The sequence below is a fragment of the Anser cygnoides genome, chromosome 17 (assembly GCF_040182565.1).
Source record: "Anser cygnoides isolate HZ-2024a breed goose chromosome 17, Taihu_goose_T2T_genome, whole genome shotgun sequence".
In the NCBI taxonomy this organism is placed as follows: domain Eukaryota; kingdom Metazoa; phylum Chordata; class Aves; order Anseriformes; family Anatidae; genus Anser; species Anser cygnoides.
The window spans coordinates 4,614,012-4,638,690 of NC_089889.1; the positions used below are offsets into that span (position 1 = coordinate 4,614,012).

A 24,679-nucleotide genomic window follows, 5' to 3' on the forward strand; every position below is an offset into this window, starting at 1 on the left:
CTGGTAGTGTAAAGGTAAAGAAGAAAGCAGAGTAGTGTAAAAAAATAAGTCATTGTAATGTTGAATACGAACATTTTTCTACACAGAACACCAGTTCTGTGTCTCTTTCTCCATAAGAAAATTGGTTCCCACTAATTCTGTGGCTTGGGGGATTTTCCCCAAAATCCGGTAGGTACTTCTCACCTGAATATTTCCTGAGCATTCTTCTCCAGCTCTACACAGATACTAATGGTACTGACTGTGTTAATAAAACAGAGACAAAGCCCCACATCTCAGGACTAAACTTGGTTTTTCCAAAGCCTGAGATTATTCAAAGCTGGGTTATGGTTTAGATAAGCTGAAGGAGGCCAGAATACAGCAATAAATTGTCAGTTAGAACCTTATGGAGTTCATGAACTCTTGTACAGCATTATAAAGCCAAATGACATCTAAATAGGCATGGGTCAGGTAAGCTCTATGAATATCCCTTCTAGTGCTGTCCCTGTGGCTGTTTTGCTGACTGGCTTGCTTCAGCTCTTAAGTCTAGGCTGCAGCTCAGATTGGGACAGAGAGAACAATTGAAAATTTGCCTCAACTACTCAACTGGTCTAATTTCTTGGTGTAATATAAATCCTATTTTAGGACCCTGTTTTGTCTTAAGAATTCAGTGGTTATTCAGTGATGCTTCATTCAGTGACTAATGATGGACACTTGTTTTACACACACAAACCCAGAAGGCTGTACCAAATACGACTAACTTGACTCTAAGCATATATATATTCAGCTAACAAATGATGCATTGAGAATATATTTCCAGTGAATTAGATTCTGTAACACCAGGACTTTCTAGCATTTTGACGAGCACATGGGCTTTTCTTAGATACATTTTCAGTATTACGGTTTGCCAACTTTGTCATAAAACAATTTATAACAAAAGCAATTCTGTTTCATAATAGTTTCTCATAGCTGGTATTTCAAAAGGGATGATAAAGGAACACAGTAAACACAAAACTACTTCCCAAAATACTGTGAAAAATAAGAGGCTTACCCTTTATTTTGCACCCTTGCTATAAAGTTGCCTCAGGCTCAATAAATGAGCAAAGAAGGAAGGCAAAATGTTTCTGAACAATGAATTCCACAGCATGAGAGCATAATGAGGAAAAATGCAACCACCTAGAGCTTAATACCTGACTTGCAAGTGAAAAATCCATGTGTTTGCCCCAAGGAATAAACAATAACAATAAAAAAGAATTTATGGGAGACTGAGTATTAAACCAGGGAAAATTCTGTGAGATGTGACCAGCCCTGATATCATGCACAAATCACTGTGATGCCTTATAAAAGGCTTATGCAAAACTGTTATATTGTCACGGGTTATATTTTGCAAGGGGGAAAGAGATAGAAAACATTAATGGAAGTGTACCTAATGCTGCACCTATTCCTAAGACTGAGTCCCACCAGTCTGGGACAGTGTTTGTACATCGGCGAAAGGGATGTCCTGAGTAGTAATTTAAGTGCATAGCTTGTTTTTTTTTGGAAGCTCCATGTGGTTGTTACATGATTAAATATAGCAGACACTTGGATGAACTATAAGAGATTTAAGGGTAAATCATGGTATATGTCTCAAATGTAGAGGGCTTGCTGAGCAATAGCGATATGGGATAAGGTGGAGAAGCATTACATAAGCAGGGATTCCTGATTGTGTTAAAATAGTTTTGAGGAGGAAAACAAAGTGGTACAAATATTATGGGCAAGGGCCCCCTGCAGAGCTGCTACAGGGGGTTTGTTCCAGAACTGCCCTGTCATAAAACTTTCAGGCTGCTTTCCTTAGCCCTCTGCAGGCTTTGACTGCCAAATGAAGACAAGGTGAACAAGCGGTGGATCCACTGACACCTCAGCAATGACAACTATATCTGCAAGTTGCTGGGCAGTGCCACTCAAACAAAGAATTGACTAATGGATGTGACAGCAGCTTTTCAATGGTACAGTGCAAAATCTGTACAAGCTTATCATTCAGATTTAGTAACCCACACTTCCAAAATCTGTTTGCCTGCTTCTCATGCAGTAACAGATGATGCTAACATTAATCTAATTGAAAATGATGAGCAAATGGAGCTCTGCAATGTTGTACAGAGATCATGGCAATTCAGTAAACATGCATCTGTTTACAGGCCTACCCGTGACAGTGAGGACGAAGAGGATGATGAGAAAAAAGGAAGAGGTTGCACCCTTCAGTATCAGCATGCCATGGTGCGAGTCCTCACCCAGTTTGTAGCTGAATCCTCTGAGCTTGGAGGCCACTTGACCTACATGCTAGGCTCTGAGTGGCAGTTTGACATAACTGACCTTGTGACTGATTTCATGAAGGTAGAAGAACCCAAGATTGCTAAGCTTCAGGATGGCCGAGTGCTGGTTGGTCGGGAGCATGGCATCACCACAGTCCAGGTACAGCCTAAGATGTCACTGTGGCTTCAGTAGAAGCATAAAAACAAGTCTGAACGTTTTAATTTTTTGCTGTTTGTTGCTTCCATACAATAGGTGAAACTTTACATGAAATACTGCATACTTCAGGTGAAACTTCTGAAGGGATTTATCCATGTTACTGTGACTTAGGAACACAGTGAGATTTCCTGAACAGTGAAGCAAGTTACACGATCCCCACAACTAGCTTCTTTTTATTTCAGTGGCACCTTATGAACCTAACAGAAAATTTTACCAAAGATCTACACACATTTATGTTAAATGTTAAATTAGTCCCTTAGTTAAATTATGTTAAATTCACTAATGTATAATTACATTATGTAATGTATAATTAAATTATTAATAAATATACTAATGTATAATTAGTTAAATTATGTTAAATTAGTCCCTTTATGTTCACAAAATGAAACACAAAAAATGGACACAAAAACACTCTTCAGAAATCTTTCAGAGTGTTCATGTTCACTTATCTATCTAACTTTATTCATATTTGTAAATCAAAATAAAGGAATTATGAGCATTAGAGATAAACTGTAAGCATCTGTAACTTTCCATTCACACTAAGTTTCCTATGTAGTCAACACAAAGAAAGAGGTACTTTTTGGGGCTCAGTTCCTGTCAGCCTAAAACAAACATCACAGAGAGGTCAAGGGATTTCTGCCCTTTAGATGATCTTTCTCTTCAGTGACTACAAACGACCAGAAGGCAGGTAGCTCAGATGCATGTAGCTGCAATGTAGGTGCCTGATGTTAGGTTAGATGATTTGCACGTCAAGTATTTGGGGCTTGATCCATCTGTCTCTGGAATCAGTTGAAAGATGATTTATCTCCTGAGCATGTTAGAAACAAAGTCTTAAAGCAAACTGACAGGACTATTTGGCATGGAAAGATGAAGACAGGCACCCAGTGGGATTTCTCAAAATTCTTTTGCAAATCTTACTTTCATCTCATTCAGGACCTCTGTTCTCATAAAGGCATCAGGCCAAGTTCCTATCACCCAGTCTTTGTGCAGTCACACTTACTGAGTTTCAGCATTAATCAGTGTCTTACACAATGTCTTGTACTATACGGCATTCATTGGAAATGTTACAGACCGTACAAAAATAACTTTTTTAAAAAAAAAAAAAATCCCTTTAATTTAAACTGTACTTCATAGTTGAGATGAGGCTGCCATATTGAAATGATAGAACGCTTTAATAAAATATTTTGGAAATGCAGTAATTTAGCAGCAAACAAGTCTAATCTCTTGGGGGAAACATGAACTAGAGTTTATACATAAAATGTGACAAATTTGAGATTAACCAAAGCGTTATGCCAATTAGAATCTAATCTTGCTTTCTAACACAGTTAGTTCTTGTTTCATGCACAGCATTTCTTTTCTCTTTCAAGGTTCTGTCACCTCTTTCTGATTCCATCTTGGCGGAGAAGACAGTGGTAGTTCTAGATGACCGTGTAACTATTACAGATCTAGGAGTACAACTAGTTTCAGGCTTGTCCCTTTCCTTACAAATCAGCAAAGCAAATAAGAGAGCTATTGTTTCTACCACTTCTGCGTATGATATTCTTCATACTCCAAAACAGGTAAGATCTAAAATAGGGTACAAAAATAATTGTTTTGTTTACTTCATTTTTGTCAGAAGCTAGGGAAAAGCTACTTGCTGTAAATGTAGACTGCACATACAATTGTGTGATTCTGTGAAAGGCAGTAACTTCATATAGTAAATGCTCTTCATCTTAGTAATCAACTCCTACAGGTACAAACACCCACACAGAATGAACATTAAACTCTCCAGAACTAATGCAGACCTGCACAGCACCGGGAAAGCGTTGGCCATGTCTGTGCATGCATAATGATGTAGAAAGCATTTAGGTGCACTTGAGACACATTTTTTCTGTAGCTAAACATGCCTTAGCTCCATACGCAGAGGTAGAAATCCCATGCCTGAAAAGTCTCTAAGTCAGTTCAGCCAAAACAACCTTTTGGCTCTATGTACAGAAGTTTTCATGGTGTCCATTGCTGAAATTTGATGGGTTTGGGCTTATTTGAATGGTATAATCTGAGTAATTAAATAGTTTAGGATGAGGCCACAGAATAAAGTACATATATCTTTCTCATTATATTTATCATAGAATTGATACTCTATATCAGTAGAGAAAGGGCAACTACCTTTTTAGTGCTAGAAATTTGCAGTAAGAGGACAAAATTTTTTGGTCAAAACCTTATTAAAAATGGTGGGGTTTTGAGTGCTTCTGTAGTTTCCACAAAGAGCTACAATCACTTTTGTACATTTCACAAAATTTTGTATATTTGAAAGCATAACAGAAAATTTAAAATAATGCATTGAGGTGTTTTCCTTAACCTAGTTTGTTTCAATGGGCTGAATGGGATCACCATGGGATCAACCTGTAACAGCTCCGCGCATGGTATTAAGTAAATCATTGAAACTGCAGCATTACAGAGATTCCTCATTATAGGGCCTTTATAAAATTAATTAGCCAGGCCTTTAAAAATACAATTATTTTCATCACAGGGCCCTGGCATTCAAAAAAGGAGTCTCATTTAAGACTTAAAAAAGAATTGGAAAAAAAATGTTTGTCAGCAATTTTTATTAAATTTAGATGACTGTATCTTTGATAGTTACTGAAGATGAGATAAATGCCTAATGGTCTAGAGAACACAAAATTGCAAGAAGAAAATAAGAAGCGAAGTAGACATTTTCATTTTTTCTTTGGAAAAGAAAATACACCAAAGCTAAGCTGTGTGTTTATTTTGCTGATGTCAAACAAACAACAGAGTATCACCTATGTGCTTGTTTCACACTTTTTTTTTTTTTCGTTCTCTTTCCCTTACAGGAAGCCATAGTCAGTGCTTGGATTTTGTTCAGTGATGGGTCAGTGACACCATTAGATATTTATGACTCCAAGGATTTCTCGATCACCATCACTTCACTGGATGAGATGGTAGTGTCTACGCACCAAAACCTTCAGTCAAAATGGCCTGGGGTAGTGGCAGAAGGGGATGGGCAAGGACCTCTGATTAAAATTGAAATGGTCATCAGTGAACCATGTCAGAAGACTAAGCGAAAGAGCATTCTGGCTGTTGGGAAAGGTAGCGTCAAAGTGAAGTTTGGTCAAAAAGATGCTGACCAAAAAGGAAGCAGTAATGACATTGATGAGACAGATAGAGATTTTAAAAGCCATGCAAGCAATTCTATAGAAAAACCTGCAGAACAAGATAGGACAGCACAGGAATGGTCCAAAAATGGAGCCCTTGGTAATCACGAGGACAATGCAAACAAAAGCACAACTTTCATATCTCCCATTGATCAGGAGTCCCTTGAGGATGACCAGCTCCAAAATAATCCAACTGCCTTTACAGGTTTCCCTGCGCAAGTAGAAATACCAGGAGAAAACAATCCCAGTGATCTCACATTGACTTCAAGAGGATTAACAGATTTGGAGATTGGCATGTATGCCCTGCTGTGTGTTTTCTGCTTAGCTATCTTGGTCTTTTTGATTAACTGTGTGGCATTCGCTTGGAAATACAGGCATAAAAGGTTTGCTGTGAGTGAGCAAGGCAACATCCCCCATTCCCATGATTGGGTCTGGCTTGGAAATGAGGTTGAACTGCTGGAGAACCCAGTTGACATTTCACTCCCATCAGAGGAGTGCACTACCATGATTGACAGAGGAATGCAGTTTGAAGAAAGCAACTTTCTCCTTAATGGGAGTTCTCAGAAGACTCTTCATAATCATATCCTCAGATCTTCTGAGTACATTTGTGAAAAAGAAGTTAAAAGTGAACCTATAAATCCTTCTGGGCCAAAGCAGAAGCGAGTGAAGTTCACTTCCTATACAACAATACTGCCAGAGGATGGAGGCCCCTACACCAACTCAATTCTATTTGACAGTGATGATAATATTAAATGGGTATGCCAAGATATGAACCTTGGTGATTCCAAGGAACTTAGGGACTATATGGAAAGACTGCAAGACAATATGTAAAACTACTTTCTTATGTTTGTAATCACCTTTATGCCTTCTGTTTATGGATGGTGGAGCAGTCAGTCCAGTCAGCAATAGGAACAAGACAGTCCAACCTTGGAGTTACTGAGATGATAAGCTGATATCACTGAGCAGGTACAAGAGGCTGGCTGAGTTAAAGCTGTTTCACCACAAACCAGGATGTGCCCCTAAAACAGCTACCTGTAGGTGTTGGAGGTGTCACACGATGGCTGTTTTTGTATACTGCCTGGTACTAGCAAAATGCTAATACAACTACGCTCAGACTCAGAGGAGACTTCATTTGTTTGTCATCTCTCATGATAAATGGTTAATCAGAAAAGAAAGGGATCTTTGTTTGCATTGATTTTTCTAGTCGTCGTCCTTTGTAAAGCACAGTGGACATATCTTGCTTACAGCCTGAAACAAGGCGTACATTAAAAGGGATCTGAATGAACCTAATTTTATTGCCTATGTGCAATGCAGCCAAGTAGTCTTATTATTTTTTACACATATAAAAAACCCCATGTGGTTAATTTCTTTTCTTATTGCTTATGAATTTTATTTGACTTAGGGAACATTATTTTCTTGGAAGGATTTTTTTTTTTGGTTGTACCAAAGTGTAGTACAGTAATATTTATAATGATTTAAGTTTTCCATTCATCTGCATCAGCCCCTAGAGATACCTCCTTCATCACTGATTATCTTTCTCCTTTCCATATGAGTATATGGGTCGTTAGTATTTGAAACATAGAAAGGTATTAGAACTCTTACTGGGAAAGGGTTGTATCTTCTTACAGGGAACTGTAAATACAATAATAAACCCTGGAATATAAAAATCAAGGAGTAGCCCTGGGTTTACTTTTGTCATTGCTAACATGAAAAGGTAACCTCCAACCAAACAGCACACACTCCAATGGAAAACGCTTTTCTGAAACAGCAGCTTGGTTGACAAAACACATTATCAGAATGAGAAAGCCACATATGGTATTGAGATGCATAGAATATGAAGGAAATTTCCTAGCAAATAAAGAAAGGCTTGGAGTCAATTTTACTCTTTACTAATAAATTAATACACTGATGATAAGAGTTTAGCAGGACATAGAAGTCCATGTACAACAGGTCATGCCCCAGACCTTGTCTAAAACATCACTGACCTTATGGCTGCTAAAGAGAAAATATTTATACCGTGTTTCATTTAAAAAGGGAGCAGGAAAGAAAAGGCATACTGGGCACATTATAAAGTGGCTATTTGCAGTTTTATCAAGAAATACATGCCACAGATTCAGAGTTGCTCTCGCACATGCATTATGTGTATTTTTATATTGAAGAATGACTGAAATATGCTGAAAACAATAGGAAAAAAATGAAACTACATAACGAGTAAAAAACCCACAAGAGTAAAGCACATGTTCTTATGATGGCTCTTGTGCAATGTACACAAGATCCAAACTACAACTGCCTTACGTGCCATAATTCCCATCTTTTAGGTAGACTGAGATTGGATTTGAATTTTCTAATTCAACTCTGATATTGGAACAGAGCAGACAACTTTTATTCAAGGAAATTCTGCATTTGGTTCCTAAACCATAGGTCAAAACATGTTTAGCATAACTACTATTAGAACTACTAGAGTTGTACTCCTCTGCTCTTCTGATCATTACCAGGTAACAGAAGACCTTTACAGGCTTTACTGGCCTGGTCAGGAAGTGGCCCTTCAAGGGCCGTAGCTCGAGAGTAGAAGTATCACTGAGTTAGGGTGCCTCGCTACCGTCACACTGCCGTCTCCTTGAGCTTGTACCTGGGGCCTGATCCCTGGTTGTCCATAGCACCTATGAGTGGCTGTACCCTCACGCTGCATGCTAACGTGTGGCCAAGGGACAGTCCTACATGCAATGTGGACCTGGCTAGAGGCCATCAAAGGAGACCTGAGGCTTTTCTATGATTTACCACATTGCTTGCAAACATTTCAGATGTTGCTACAGAAGACAGTTAAATACAGGGATCCGGAACTGTTAAGTGTTGGGCAGGAAATGCTTCCATTCTGGTGTTTGAACTGAGAGAATAAATAAAATACACTTTGGAGTAGAAACAAAAGTGTAAATGAGCTCTGTTCTATTTACCACCGGATGCTAAAGGTCTAAGTAAGCATCTGTCAGCATGGTCTTGAAGTTCTTCAATTAATGTTTTTAGCTGGCTCAGTGGCTGAACATACAGTGGCTGGCTTATGTGCAGTCAGGACTTTCACAGGCATCACACAGGTTATCTATCCCAAAGTTAAATTATAGATACAGTTGATTAGAAATGTGATAGCCACTACTGGTGTTCAGTTAAACAGAAGAATTGGATGCAGCCCACTACAAAAATGACCCCCTCTCCACATTTGGCAATGGTGAAAAAGAATTTCTAAAACTGCAGTCACATAACTTTTTTTTTTCATTTTTTCCGTCTTTTTCCTTTTTTCCTTTCCTTCCTTTTTTTTTTTTTTGCATCATCTGTTGTTATATGAAATTTCTTACATGAGAGACGGCAATATATACAACAAAAGAACAGAAATGGGAAGAGAGAATTCTAGTCTCAGTAGCATGGGGACAATGCCATTAAAATAAGTGGAATTGTTCTGGATTTATGCTGCTGTAAGAGCTTATGCTACTTCTCACAAAATCAAAAAGAAAATAATTTAGGTGAATATAATAGATGCAAAATATAGTTCTGAGTTGATGTACATTTGTTTCTATCAAATTTTAGTTTCAAAACAACATACTTTGAATGTAAATTTAATTAAAAATAATTCAAACCAGAAACGAAACAATTTTCAGATGCACATTTTTTTTTTCCAGTGAGTTAACCTCCCCCCCCCCCCCCCCCCCAATTTTTTTTTTGGAAAAGAAAAAGAAGCCTTTTATTCATGGAATATATAATATTCTGCTTTTCTAAGAAATGAACAGCCTTTGTACATTGATAAAAGTATCTATAGTTTTGAGATTACTGAGCAAAGGAAGCCAAATGACTAAAAGGCACAATATGTATGTTTGCAAGCAACTAGAATTGTCAACAAAAAAACAGAAACTATACTGACAGGTTAATTAGAATTATGCTTCAGTAGGTACCCAGGGAGGCAACACCTGTAATTTGATGCTGAATAAACAAAACATCTTATTTATGGCATGTATAGAAAAGGCACTGTAGGTGAGTTTATTTGCCTGCTATCTAGGAAAGACAATATGTAGTATCAATACACATACAAGGAGATACCCAGGAAAAATACTGAAAGCAAGGAGTGGATTAGTGGAACATAAGGAGTTTGTGAACTGTAAAAACAAAGCTGATGCTGGACCCTCAGCTTTTGTAAGTCAGAGCTGAGCGACTGATGCCAGCTGAAGAGCTGGCACACACAGAATGCAGAAGCAAGAGCTAGCAGTTGTCATCTGTTCAGAACTTTTTACTTCATTTGGACATCACACAGCCTAGCTCCATGTGGTTTGTCTATGCATTCTTTCTCATTTAGGTAAGAATTTAGGAATCCAGTGCCCCGCTCTCCTCTTGATGTACAACCACACAGATTAATGTTTTGAGCTGCTGTTTCTTAATTCATATCGGGGAATGTATAAGAAAATCTTACAGCCATACGACACAGTACAAACAGTCCATGATATAATGGAAAACAACTGTATTTCAAGGTAGAGTACCCTATGAATGAAATATCAATTTTTCATAGAGGATATGCTCTTTTCTGAAATATAAATCATGTGCACTACATTGAAATACACTATAGTGTATTGTGAAATGCATACATTAATTGCTGAATCTATAACACTGAATATGTATATACATCACACCCAAGATATTTATACGATATAATAAGTCTTAGATGTATAACATAATGAATTCTGTACAAAATAAACTGTAAGTTAAGACAATGAAAGAGAACTTTTATATCTGTGTAATTTGTATGCTAAGTTATTCAAGCCTCAGTTTTCATCTTTAAATGTGCCCTTAAAAAAAGCACACTGATTTTCTACAGGCAGATGTCTGAAATAAAGACTTCACTCTTCAAAAAAGAAGCAACTGAAAGACTGTGAAAAAGACACATACTCTGCTAGACAAATAAACATTCTGTTGATGTGATTTTTAAAACTGACTCTAAACCATTTTGCATTCATACTGGTCATAGTAATCTGCTGGTTGGGTTGTGGGTGATGTGCCCTGGAGCGTGAACAGTAAATTGCACTGTGCTGAATCACCAGTGTATGGACTGCTTAGGTGTCTCTTTGCTCAAAACACCACAAATTACCAGATTAGAGTCCAAGGGTGCCACCCTGCTTTCCCAGCAAACAGTGGTCCAGCCTTCTCTTTCTGCAGTAAGTGATCGTTTCCCAGCACCACATGTGCTGATGATCCTGAACAGATGAACAAATTAAATGACTTCTGTCTTGCAAGGTACAACAGAGAGTTTTTTTTGGAGTTACAGGAAAAAGGTAATGAATTTAACCTGTCCTTTTTGCGCTCCAGTATGAATAGGTTAGATTTTGCTTCAGTGTTAGGAATTTCATTCCAGGAGCTCTTATGTTCCCACTAGAATCAAAGATCCTCACAATGACCTCATCACAAGAGCTAGGAAAGTAGCTTGGCTAAAGCCAAAACAGGAAATTGAGGCTTGGTTTTAGCTTTTGCTTAAGGTCTTGGAGATGGTGGAAAATCAGAAACACAAATTCTCCCGAGATCCCCAGGTATAATCAGGCCTCCCACAGTGGATACAGCACTGGACTTCAGTGCTCAGGATGTGCTTCTGTGCTTTTGCTGTTTTCAACTGGACCACATCTGAGATCAAGTTGTACAAACTCACTACAAAGGTATGGGCTGCCTTTGTGCTAACGGGAGCAATTTAACAGTGACTTGAATGATTTAATGATCACTATTGTCATTTCTAACATATTGAAACTTGTTTTTAGATAGTCAATTGCATGAATGGCTTGAAAACTGTGATTTAGAAACTGCCTTGGAGAAACTAAATTTTAAGGCGCTTTGGGCACAAATTCCAGTCAGTAATACTACTTAATATTCTCAACGGTCAAAGAAGAAACTTGTTTTCATAAATGACACCTTAACTGCCAGTTGTATTTGGTCCCTATTTGACCCTTACTACACGACACATTTCCCCTTAGTAGCATCTTACTAAAGAGATTACAGTGGATCTACTCACACTGCAATGCAGTGCAACTAAAGGTATTGGACCATGAGCCTTTACAGAGGAGAGTCTCTGTGGTTATATTTTACACTTGGAGGAAAACAATCACCTGTTTAAAACAACTATCATGGGATCAAATTTTAATTACCAATGTGTGCATTCGCCAGTGTAACTGAAAATAATTACCTGCATTCATTTGGGAAAAAGTAAGAGGCCAACAAATAAATATCACTTTTTTTTTTTCCTTCCAAAAAAAAAATGAGTCCTCAGGATTTGGCAGGCAAGAGGCTGTATACTATTATTTGTCACAAACTAAATAGGCCAAATCCTGAAGGCTGCCTCAAGTGAAACTCCCACTGATATTGTTGAGAGATGGACTGAGACAGGACCAAACAGAGACAGACAATTACCCATCAGGTCTGAGGCCTGAAAGGCTGGTTATGTCCTCATACTACCTAACACTGGACCCCGCTCTTTCCAATCTGTAGCACCTCTAGCATATAGCAAACAGAGCAAGTGACAGCGTTTAGAGTTTACGTAACTGGTGACACGTTGCATTATGTAATATTCATAAAGCTTAGAGATACTGTTCTGTGAAAATGGATCAAGTTGCAAAATTAACTATTTGTTTTCAGTCTGCATTCACCCATTATATTCCTTTTAGCGTAACAGCACATTTCTATTTGTTTCTGTTCCAGTGATGCACGTGGTCAGTGTCCGCAAAGCTTTGGTTACTAAGGGAATAAAATTGAGTTGTCTTATTAAAAGAGGCAGCTTATTTAAGAAATTAAAATGAGGTGAAGGATGTTCTGAGACTCTTTAAGTGTATAATACTGTTACTTGCTTCCAAAACCATACCTATCAGATTAAGGATTTATAAAGCAATATGGATAAAGGCTTACAGTGTTCCTTCTGATAATGTTGGTTTAGTCTGTTTAAAAATCAATGGGATCTGAAGATATAAAACCCAAGTAATGAGCTCAAGATTTAGTGGAAATGAACAATGAGTATTTTTAATCCTACAATTTAAAACTGTGGTAGGCAGAGTAGAATACACTCTCCTATGCCATAGTATTATCTGTAAGAAGACTTTTTAATCAGTAGACTTTAAAAACATTAACTACAAAACAAAGTCCATGTGAACAAAATTCTGACCTTGCTGAAATATGACTATTTAAAGGCAATCATTTTCAGCTAAGTCTAGCTATACTATCTAATTTATACATACATTACAAATAACGATGCTATTTCACAATATAGTTATACCAAAATCTTATCCATTAGTTATTTCCATTAGTTAGTTCAAATACCACACTGGCAGGAGTTATGGTATGCTGTAAATAGGATATAAACTTGGCACCACCGGAATCACAACGACTTTAAATACAGTCAGGAATTCCTAGTATTCTGCATACTGCTGCTAGCACAACCAAAGCCCACAAAAGTTGTTCTGGCCAAGGCCTGACCCTGTCTAGTGTACATATACATACTGCTACTTAACAGCATTAAAATATTCTCCTCTTATTGTTCCAGACTAATTTTTTTTTTTTCTGAGTACACATTCCAGTGGAATTTATACAGTCTGCATTTTCAAGTATATGTACATACTTCATAAAGTAAAACTAGTAGTTTGTAAAGTGAGTTTTTGTATGAGTTCAGGTTTTGCTTTTTTAAGCACATTTCTAGCTTAAAATGGAATAAAGTCCATTACAATGTGTATCAAGTTCTTCTTGAGAAGTGACCCATACACTATGCAATACTGATCAAGACATCGAATCAAATACACACACTGGGCAAAAGTCTAGTGCAGATTAATGCCAGAGCCCATCTAAGAACAGAAATTTGTTGAAGTTCATGGTCTATAATCTTTGTTGTGATTCTCTTTCTCCACACAGAAACCTTCAACCATCATAAAAGGTGCTTAAAAAGTGAAACATGAGTTGCACCTTTTTTTAAAAAGAATAAACAAACTGATACTCAGAAATCCCATAATGAAAACTTACTGTCTCTACTAAAGCACGAGATGGCTTTACTGTCCATTATGCATTAGCATCTTCTTTAAATACTCCAAAATGTTCAACACATATGAACAGTTGCCATTTACTATACTATGGGCTATAAATCAACTTTTCACTTGCGGTAAAATATTACGGTAAAATATTCCACCTTCCACGGAAAATTAATTTTGACAAGGTACTTTATTTTCAACAGATAGATTAACAGTGTGTTTTACTTTTGCAATTTAATTCAACTCTGAATACTTTCACTGGACAAAACCCTGAAAGTCTCAGAAACTGTATAAAGCCACCTGGCTAGTGCAAGGAAAATAAAACCACAGAAGACGAATGTTGGTCTAGACGTAGTTAAGACTCCGTTTACATTTCCCCTTGGTTTGTATGAGCTGGGTATAGGTATCCATTTTAATCCCAGGTACAGTAAAAACTTTACTCTGTGCTACGTATGCATGTACCATACATGCATACATATGTCATCATTACTGCTATCCAGCTGATAGCAGAAATTTGACCCACCTAAATGAAAATGCTGTGGAATCTTTTGCTAAATCTAAATTGCTTGGTCACTTCCAAAAGCCTGATTTACAAAAACAGGGTACAAGAATTTTTCTTCTGGAGGAATTTAGCAAGGACTGAAGAGGCTGCTACATAGAAGAATATAAAAAACAAAATTAAGGACTTCAACTAAAGTCAGATGATGTTAATTGGGAGCTTTCCATTGATGTCAGCAACTAAATAAAATCAGTCAGCTAGGATCACACTCTACAATAAGCACAAAAGGCCATTTTCAGAAGTTGTTTTTCACTGAAAAGTAAAAAGACATTGGTCCTACCTCTGACCTCACGTTACACGTATCTGTATATGTGTAACAATAATGGCCGTTCTATGCTGACATGCTATTAAAAGTCCATAACAACAATAAAATGATCCAGCAAGTGCTGAGAAAACCTACAGCATGGACTTCCACAATAACATCTGTCAAACCAACATGCAAAAAAACTTTTCAGCCAATATCAGATAAACAGAGGCTGTGGTTCGACACAGAAAATGCAGTTAATTTGTCTAAAACTGCTCCATAACGTAAGACTGTGGAGAGAGATATACACTTGTTTAGGTACAAAGTTACTGGAAATAAATGCATAAAACTAGGTCCTTTGTCTGGTGTATTTGTAAATACTGTGTTTGGTGCCTGTGTTGACTCTAGGTTAGTTCTGGACCAGTGCAGAAGAGGGTAGCTCAAGTCTTTTCTTGGCTCTGAGCCATCTGTAATGCCTCATTCTAACTTAGCAAATAGCTGAGAAGCACCAAAGCATGCACGACCAAAATAAAGATTAGAAAAGTATTTTAGGCTTTTAGGGTTTGTGCCAGAAGAACCTGAGCATATAACTAAAGGGATTTAATTTGCTGCCCCACAGAAGCTATATGTACTCCTTTAGATAAGCTTCATTAAAAGCCAAAGTGTCTAAGGGCATTCCCTACTTTGGAAAGAGTTCAACTTATTCTTGTTGCCTTTCATTCTGTTTACAACACAAGCAGAAAGTATATTGAAAAAGAAAAGTTGGCAGGATACCTGATCACACTAGGGATGTAATGAGCCGTTTCAGGATTCCCGATTACTTCTCAGATGGGAAGGTGTTGATGACTACCACGCTGAGAGCCATGCGACTGCACCACCTTCTGGACCCTGTCCGAAGTAGAACGGAGATGCTTAGGGTGACTTGCCTGCACAGACATGGAGACATACAGTGCCTCAAAAATCAGACAGTGGCATCACAAGAGGAGAAAGAAGTTTATAGTAAATGCAGAAGCCCAATGTGCTGCTGAGGGCTCTGCACTTCAGTAACAAAGTGTGAATCAGTCAGCTCCTTTCAACAAGTTTATTATACACCCCAGAGCCACTGTGGCATTCCTGAAACAACAGCTTCCACTTTAAACTAAGCTTCATTTAAGCAAGGACACTTGACATAGTATTTCCAAAGGCAAATAAGGATCAAAGCAAGGATTTTGCTGTACATTCAGCTGTTATTTGACTGTGCTATGTTTCTTTACAATGGCTTACTTTGTTAGGCTCTTGGTCACTGTAACTCATGAGGATGTATAGTATTTTAAGAGGAAATGCTAGTGATTAGAGCCAGCACTGTATGTACCAGCAGTCTGAATAATGGAAGTATGTGTTTGTCAATATAATAGCGTTTGCAAGTCAGCTAGTTCTCTTGACTTGCCAGAGGCTGGTAAGAATGCCCCTGCTTAGAGACATACAACTGCAGGGGGCTGCCTTCATTTTCTGCCATTTTTTAGCATGGAAAATTTGAAATTACTTGACACAAGCTCTTGGTGCCTTTCAACCTGGCCATTAATTTGGACTCATTCTTACAATTAATCACCTGCTGCTTATGTTCACAGGCACTTTTTAAAGCAGGGTTCCAGGGCTTCTCTGTGACCACAAAGCCCCCCTCTTCCCAGGACCTGAGTTAGCCTGTAGCGAACAAGACTCCCCATATTACAAATTCAAGCCACAGGAAGGACCAGTTCGAGAAGACAACTAGTATGATATTCAAATGTGTTGTATCTGCAGGTTGCATAGATTCTAGGAATTCTGCAGTTAGAAGACTAACAATTTTCACAGGAGGGAAAAAAAAAAGAAAAAGATTTCTACCATCTTTTTTTGAAATCACTTTCATGAAAGGTAAGAATGTATAGTACTAGACCAGCATTTTGGCCTTCCAGGAAAGAAAAAGCAGAGGCTAGAAACACTGAGGTAACCACATCAGTAAAGAAGTTGGGAATAGTCACATTTTTTTAGTAACAGCATCACATTCACTAAGTGATACATCATGCACTTGCCTACATGGTGTAAATAGTGAGAGCAGAAAAACAGATTCATAGCTTTTTTCTTTTTTTCACAGATGGGGAAAATATATTAGAAGTGCAGCAAATCTCTTAATTACTTAAAACTACATGCTTGTTACTGCAATCTATTTCTGACCAGTTTGATCTTTTTAACACTATTTTTACATCCTAAGACTGGAATGTCTTTATTGTGAGACTCGTTTGCCTTTGTAAACAAAAAATCCCATGAACTAAAGAAGTTGCAGCTGTCTTGCTATGCTGGATTACACCAGAGAAAGAAGGCAGTAATGGACCTTTCCACTGCTCAAGAAGAAAGAAGGGTGCACAGTCAGGGAGGAAGCAGAGCAGATACTAGAGCCTTACCTTGCAGAACAGTGTTGACAAGTGTCTCTGGTCCAGGATGAGCACAAGCCCCCAGTAAAAAGCTACTGAGATTCTCAAGTACTCTTTGGCATCTACATCTGTTTTGACATCCCTTACAGTGTCCAGATACCTCAACAAATCTTTTAGGTGGGCTAAATATTTTAGCTGAAAGCTAACAGGGCTTGTGTTCCCAAAACATCACAAATTATTTATGACCTTAACCTCCCAGTCTGGAAGCACGACTTGGTCACATTTGCAGGTGTTTTTGCTTAAACACTGCACCAAAGAAAACTTATCAAAGCCACAAGGACAGATACCTGCCATTCACTTTGCCACTTATATTGAGAAGAACCTGGTCCAACTATTTTGCTGTTGAACAATATTAGCTTTATTCTCATGCCTGCAAAAGAGGGCACTTTTCCTTATACCTATATAAGAAAATGACATGCTGTCATTTCTATCATAGACATAACTTAGTAAGCCATTAAATATGAACCAGTTCACTGAGCAGAGAAACTGAAATGAAAAAAAAAAAACCCCACACCCAAATTAGTAAAAAATAATCATAAAAAAATAAAGCCTCAGGCAACATCTTTTTAACTCCCATCACAAAGAATGCAACCATTTAATTTCAATACCATGCATCTACTTTCTCCTAATCTTTTGTCTCGCCTTTGGACTAGAGACATTTTTCCAAAGCCTGGGAAAGCTACTTAGCACCGGTGAGACCACACTGGAATACAGTTTTCACTTCTGGACTCCCCAGTATAAGAAAGACATGGACATACTGGAGCAGATCCAGTGATGGATCACTAAAGGGACTGCAGCATCTGATGTGAGGTAAGCCTGAGAAAACTGTCACTGTTTAGGCTGCAGATGTCTCAGTCTCTCAGTGGCAATCCTAACGATCTCTGTAAGGATGTGATGGGAAGGAATAAAGAAGATGAAATCAGACTCTTCTATGTCACATTCAGTGAAAGAAAAAAAAGGCTAATTGATATTTTTAATTGATTGATTTTTTAAATTTGTAATTAAAAAAACTAATTGAAATACAGAAAATTCCATGTAAACAAAAACTCTTTTTCAGTTGTGACAGTGGTCAAACACTGGGACAGGTTGCCCAGAAAGGTTCTAGAGTCTCCATCCTTGCAGCTACTCAGAAGCCAACTCTCCATAGCCATGAGCAAACTAGTCTAAACTAGCACCGCTTTAGGCTAGATGATCTCCAGATGTCCCTTCCAATTTCAACAGTTCTGTGACAAACAGACACAGAGCAAAAACCATCAGAAAAATAGATAAACATTACTCAGGTTAAAGGATCTGATTTACGGGCTATGATTATGGGTTTAACTATGGGTTGGCCAGTAGAGAGCAGCAACAAACCTGCACACATACATTTCAGCCAAAGGCAAAGGCTTACCTCCAGCTTAACGTATCTCCTCCTGGCATGGAGCTGGTGAAGGGATAGACCAGGGATGGGTGGCATATAAAAACTGCTCATTTATGTTGTAGCTGCAATCAAAACAAAACAAAAACAAACTGAGTGCATTACCTTAGATTAAAAAAAATACACAGATGTTGAACTTTTCCGTCACAGAGAAACATAATCTGCTATGCAGCAAGGGGCCTTGCAAGAAAAAATGAGATCATAAACACCTGACAACAGAGGATATGACAGAAGGGGCAGAACAGCACACTGCTGTTCCCCAATGAACCAAAAACACTGTAGGGAATGAAGGACTAGGACACAAACTACTGAAGATAAAACATCATTATGTGAGCCTTGGCCAACGTCAGCTGCTGTGCATCTTGGTAGCTATTACTGTTTAACTGTGCAAACAAGTGCTTAGTTACAGAGAGTGTTTTCTGCCCTGCATTCTGGGCAAGGAACACAACACAATTTAAGAATTGTTTCCCACATTCTAGTAGTAGTAAGCAACGTATCCACAGGTATTGAGACAGGAAACCTCAAGGGAGCATGGGACTAGAAGCAATGCAGAGCCAGAGCCCAGTGCATCCCATGCTGTGTCAGACTTCTTGTCTGCATGCGGAGTGGTTTTTATGTTAGCAGCAGAGGGGTTATGGCTAGGTCACAGCTATGTAAGTATGTAGGAGAAAATCCTGTGCAGATATACACACAGGTTCTAGGTAAGTCTAACTACCTTTAAATATGGTTCCAGTGCATTTGAAAACTGCCTAAGACACAAAGATAACGTATGAGGATATGGTAGGGTAAAAAGAGGAAGACAGTAAAGGTAACATGACTCAATGCTGGCCAAATGGGCCCACAATTCTTTGTTTTAAAGCCACAATGCTAGTTCAGCATCTACTGTGATCTGTGTCCGAAGGGAGCACTAACAAAGGATAGCATTTTGGACCTTGGGGTCCTGATGGCCTGAACAGGACAGCAGTAAATAAAGCTGGCAGGACTTGTTTCTGCTCCCACAGCTGCTGACAGTGAAGGTACAATAGAGAGCATCCCACAATATCCATCCCTTGGGGAATGCTGCAGAACTCCCGGGTTGATAAAGCCTACTTCTGACTGTGGCTTCCGTGAAATGCTTTCTCTCTTCCCTCTGTAGACATGCACTACTGTCCAAGGGAGCAGAGCTCTGGCTGGCAGCTGGGAAATTTCCCATATCAGGCTGTACTGCTTGGTTGATTCCTCATGGCAAGTTCTAATGGCCTGATTTAAGATACTTTGAAAGGGGCTATTTTTAGTGACATATTATACACTTTCCACACTTGCCTCCTACATAGGCAGCCCACATTTGGTGCCTCATTGACCCTGTTCTAATGCTGGAAAGCACCTTCATTTTCCCCTCTCTCCTTTGGTGTAATTTCAGGATAAATAAGATATGATGTACTGTGAGTTTTTGGCATCCCTTTGTCAAATACATATCATCTGAGTATGGAGCTGTGATGTACCATTGACAGGGTATCTCCTGTGTGGTTCCTGTTTTTGTGTATGTCATACACAGGTGTTAGCATGTCCCTTGCACACTGGAAAAGGTAAGTGGTTTTGCCATCTTCTCTAGATCTTTTTGCACTAGGCTTGTTGAGATAAAGAGTTTTTCTAGACCCCTTCTCTTTTATTCTTCAGTTACTGTAAGAGGCATAGCAACTTTACTAATTTATTTGCAGAAGCCATTGAAGATTACATCTACTGTGATCAAATCCCCTTAAGTAAAATATAAACCGCTACTTCTCTGAATGTAAAGCCTAAATCAATAATGGACATGAAATCATCAAGTTTAATCTCAAACACAGTGAACCCAAGTAATCACTCTTCTTGATATAAAACTAATTCTGTTTGACAATAAAATACTACTAGTCTGTGCCATAAACCAATGGAACAAATAACTTTCTTAACCCTGACAGCTGCTGTCCAAAATCATTACATCTCCTCTCCTTAGTGATCAAGCATTTCACTGGAGTACAGTTTCAGCTCAATTCCCTTTCTGCAAAAAACATCGTATGCACCAGAAGTTTGAAAGGGTTTCTTTTTAAGCAAAGTTTAATGGTGTTTTCTCTTCTTCCTATTTACCAAAATTGCACAGGTTGTACAACGATCACACAAACAGCACATATGATGCTCCCTGGCATGAGGCTAGAGCCTCAAGTTTAAGTGTGTGATGATTTAACTTGAGCCCCAAACGCTTGTGCAGCAAAATCCATAATCAGCAGCAGTGAGGCTGATGTTTCTTTCAAATGTACATCAAGGTAATTTTTCCAGGAGCTGAATGTTTCCCTCCTGTGTTGGCAAGCAAACACTTCCAGAATTCAGAGGGCTTTGCCAAAAGGATCCACCCGCAGGGGCTGCTTCATCGGTTGGCGCCTAAAATGCTGCAGCATTCGTTAGTACATGGGAGACCGAAATGCATGCCAACACCAGCCTAACACATATGGATGGCAGCAGATATGTGCTAACAGTACCTGGCCACATTCTTGTCATGTTTCTCATAACTAGAGCTCCTTGTGTAATTTTGACACCAAGCCCATAAATTCTTGATGTTATTGATAAATGATACCCTTGGATGTACATCCGAGATATAAAAAGGTGCCTCAGCTGCCCATACAAGGCTTGCAATTACAAAAAACTGAGCCTTGTTGATCTTTAGGGTGATAGCCAACTAAAAACCAAAACACTATTACTCCAGGAAACAGGACTGTTATCTGAGTAATAACTTGTCCTTGCAATAAAGCTGAAGGCAGGCGAGCAGAATGGGAACAAGGAAGGCCTGAGCAGATGCACCCAGCCAAGGCTACGTACGGACAGTGCTGCTCTGCTGCTGCCTGCGGTGGGGAGAGCAGGCAGTAATAGCGAACACCCAGCTACTTGCTACGGAAAGGCTGCCTGTTTCAACAGAACACACAGGGCGTGCGACAATAGGAACGTTCAGGGGACATTATCAGTTCTCTTCCTTGAATTTTCTTGCTCAAGAGTCACTGAATCAAGAGATTACATTTTATTAACATAGCATCACTAAAGCGATCCTTTAAAAGGAGGGTTTTCAAAAATAAAAATGTGATTTAAGATGCAAATATTAACTCTTGTCTTGTCTATACATAGTCAAAAATCACATCAAGAAGAGGATTAGAAATAAGATCTGCAGGTCTTCTGACCAGTGTTTCTTGCTTTCTAGTTATAACTGGAAGAAATTATGTGAAAATTGTCTTGCCAACTCTCAAGTTTTTGATAACATCTTGCATGCTTTTAGTGCTACTTTAAAGCATGGCAAACAGGAAGCCACAACACTCTTTTTAGAGTGGGAGCAATATCTGATTTCTTTTTTTTTTTTTTTTTTTACCCCCACTGGCTGACTATTTCACATTGAGATCAGCATTTCATTACACTGGATAGACCCTTCAGTCTCCAAAGCTTTCAAAGCTCTGGATTTTCAAGAGCTCTGCTTACGTACAGACAACACCAAGTGCAGGGCTAATTCCAGGATTTGGGCCTGTCTGTGATTTACCTGTCTAGCACACTGCCTCTGCTCTTGAAACCTCACTCTGGGGGTTATTATTTTTGTCAAAATTCTTCCAGCAAACAACTCCACATAACAACAGCCAGGCCCGAGAGCAGAGTCTGATCTAAATCAGTTCCATTCCCATCCAAGTCAGTGAAAGCCTGATTATCTCACTGCTGAAATTCTGGGGTGGAAGTTACTGAACAAGAGCCAATGGCTGTTATCATCTTGTTAATGTCAAAGCTTGATTTTTTTTTTCCTTCTCCTTTCAATATTTGTGAAAATTTATACCCTGTCGTTGTCCTTGATAACAGTTTGGCATCTCTGGAGCTGAGAAATTTTAGTTTTTTTTTTTTTTTCCCCAGCACTTTTTTTTTTTTTTTAATTATTTGATATAGTCATCACACTGCAAGAGGAGGGGCAGGAGCATTTGTTATTGTGTGAGCAACAGACATTTCAAATAAGCATTGCAATTTCATAATTATAAGTTCTTTGGGGTAGGTAATGGGAATGAATAGCTCTAGAACAGAATGGGCTTTGCATTCATTCTGTGCACATAACATCTTTATTTAATTTTTTTGCTTGGGCTTTAATATTTAGCATAAGAAGGATCTTAAAAATGTAACAGCCTAATAGTCTAACCCCTTGTCAAAAAGAAGAATACCTATTTCTTTACACTCGCAAATATATTCAGAGTGATAGTTAGATGTATAAAGACTTTGAAAGATAATGAATGTAGTATTTTAAACAACATGCCAGATTTTAAATGACAATTATGGCTTTCTGTGGTTCAAGAATCAACATGCTGTTTTTCTTCTGTTGGATAAATACTCATCAGCACCACAACGACATTCTGGCAGTAATTATTTAGAGTTTAGTCAGAAATAGATTCCCATTATTACCTATCACGAATGATGCAGAAACCTGTCTGGCACTGAAGTATGAAATTTGAACCCACTGCCTGAAGAATTTGCCTTTTCCTCCCCTCACTGGACTATTTCTCACAAAGCTGGATACATTTGTGGCCGGATAGACAGAACAATGCAGTCCTGGCACCTGTACTACCCCGTGTTCAGAACGTTTGTTCTACCAGGCAGCAGATCCATGAAGGTAAGTATAGGCAAGGGAAGCAGGGTGGACTGCTTTTCCCATAGGCTTGCTGAGCCCCAGACTGAATCAGAAATGTTTTCCAGCTTTCCAACATGTTTTATAACGGGACAGGATCAGAACTGCCAAGACACCCATTTGACAAGTGCTCAGTCCTTAGCACTGGTGTGTATTTTCTCATTTGTATGCATTAGTAACCCAACTGTGATAGTGTCAAATAGCCCCAGTAAAAAAAGGAAGAAGTGTCCCCACCTACCAAGTGATGTTTCCACACCTGAAAAATGATGCTGGTTTGTTTTTGGAAAGTGTTCCATTAAGCATTAAAACCATTATAAAATTTCACTGAAAAATACTTGAAAGGAAACGTTTTAATTAGGATTCCTTTAGAGATGGGAAGAAAACATATGCTTAAAACTGTTTTAGAAATTAAGGTCTTGTTTTGATTTCTGAAATTCAATTGGAGATTTTCTTTTTTTTTTTTTCTTTTTCTTTACTCCAATAAAATCACTGGAGAGAGGCATGTTTTGGAGAGAGATTTCTAAACCACATGACTTTCCACTTCAGAGTGAAAATTGACATGGAATTATCTGAACTTACTGCAGAAAACCCTGAATTTCAGCTAACGTTAACTAGAAATCTCCACCTCCAATAACTGAACAACTTACTCTTTAAAATTTATTTCTTTAGGTCTTACAAATGTTTCAAGAAAGATATGCTAATCACCTGTCAGACCCTGATCTGTGAGGAACAGGACTCAGCCATACAGGCAGACTGTAAGCGTCCTATTGAGGCGGCAAACAAACAGTGCAGAAGATACTTCTTAGATCTATTCCTAGAGCATCTGTCCATTAACTACAGCGGAACTGGAAGAAAAGACTTCAACTCCCATCAAACAGAATTCAGCTGACAGCTGTTGTGACCACAACTCAATTGTTAGCATTAAGGAAAACATGAAACATACACTAGCTAAATACATATATATGTTTTATATATATATATACACACACACACACACACTTTAATTCCAACGACTATTGTCAATGGATATACTTCCTTTCAACCAAATCTGTGCCCTTTAACTACTGATGCAAATTCAAACCTCAGTGTAATCCTGCCACAGTAACTGAGCTGCTCCAGGAGTGGACTTGACTGCATCCTCACCAAATGAAACAAACCAGGAGAAAAAAATGTCACTTTTACTTTCCAGACCTGCTTTTGCTGCTGTTCTAAGCAAAGCCTGTGGTTCAGTATGATTCAAATTGAACGTAGGTCCTGACAGAAGATCCCTGCATGAAAGAATTGCCTGGACCTTGACTCTACTTTTTAGCCCTGGGAAAGGGAAGCTGCGCAGGTTACCCACCTGTGATTAAGTGGATTCTAGCACCTGAGGAAAGCTCTGCTCAAAACAGGATAAATTTTTAATCCCTCCAAATTGCCTCTGCAGCTGCAGAAGGTTTCTCTTTCTTTTATAAAATATTGATAAGGTGGGAGCAATATTCTGCAGGGAGAAAAGATCAGTGTTAAAAACGCAATCTCCTCCCCCTAAGCATCTTCCTTGGAGTCATTCATGGATTTTTACTCATGAAATACCTTCAAAATGCCCCTTTGTGTGGCTATTTGTCCTTCAGAGTATCCTGACTTTCTATAGCGATGACATGTGCATCATTTTGTGGACTTTGGAAGGCTATGAAAAAGCAGACAGAGCATCTTCTGATTCAAATTCCA

At 38.5% G+C, this 24,679-nt stretch overlaps 1 protein-coding gene and 1 long non-coding RNA gene across 21 annotated transcripts in view; one reads left to right on the forward strand and one right to left on the reverse strand.

Annotated features, from left to right (window-relative positions):
- The window catches only part of TMEM132B (transmembrane protein 132B), a 254,707-nt gene extending 244,095 nt beyond the window's left edge, over positions 1 to 10,612 (forward strand). For 12 of the 13 annotated variants that reach the window (XM_048073878.2, XM_048073880.2, XM_066979197.1 and 9 more), the window contains 3 exons: positions 2,151 to 2,424; positions 3,849 to 4,040; positions 5,313 to 10,612. In XM_048073878.2, the coding sequence (XP_047929835.2) occupies positions 2,151 to 2,424; positions 3,849 to 4,040; positions 5,313 to 6,464 (1,618 nt within the window). In that variant the 3' untranslated portion in view covers positions 6,465 to 10,612. The remainder of the gene's footprint in view (positions 1 to 2,150; positions 2,425 to 3,848; positions 4,041 to 5,312) is intronic. The other variant, XM_048073877.2, reaches the window with a different exon arrangement.
- The window catches only part of LOC106031186 (uncharacterized), a 324,491-nt gene that overhangs the window by 13,884 nt on the left and 285,928 nt on the right, over positions 1 to 24,679 (reverse strand). For all 8 annotated transcript variants that reach the window (XR_010825587.1, XR_007166980.2, XR_007166976.2 and 5 more), the window contains 2 exons: positions 18,298 to 18,389; positions 15,235 to 15,348 (listed from right to left, as the gene is read on the reverse strand). This is a non-coding gene — a long non-coding RNA (uncharacterized lncRNA). The remainder of the gene's footprint in view (positions 1 to 15,234; positions 15,349 to 18,297; positions 18,390 to 24,679) is intronic.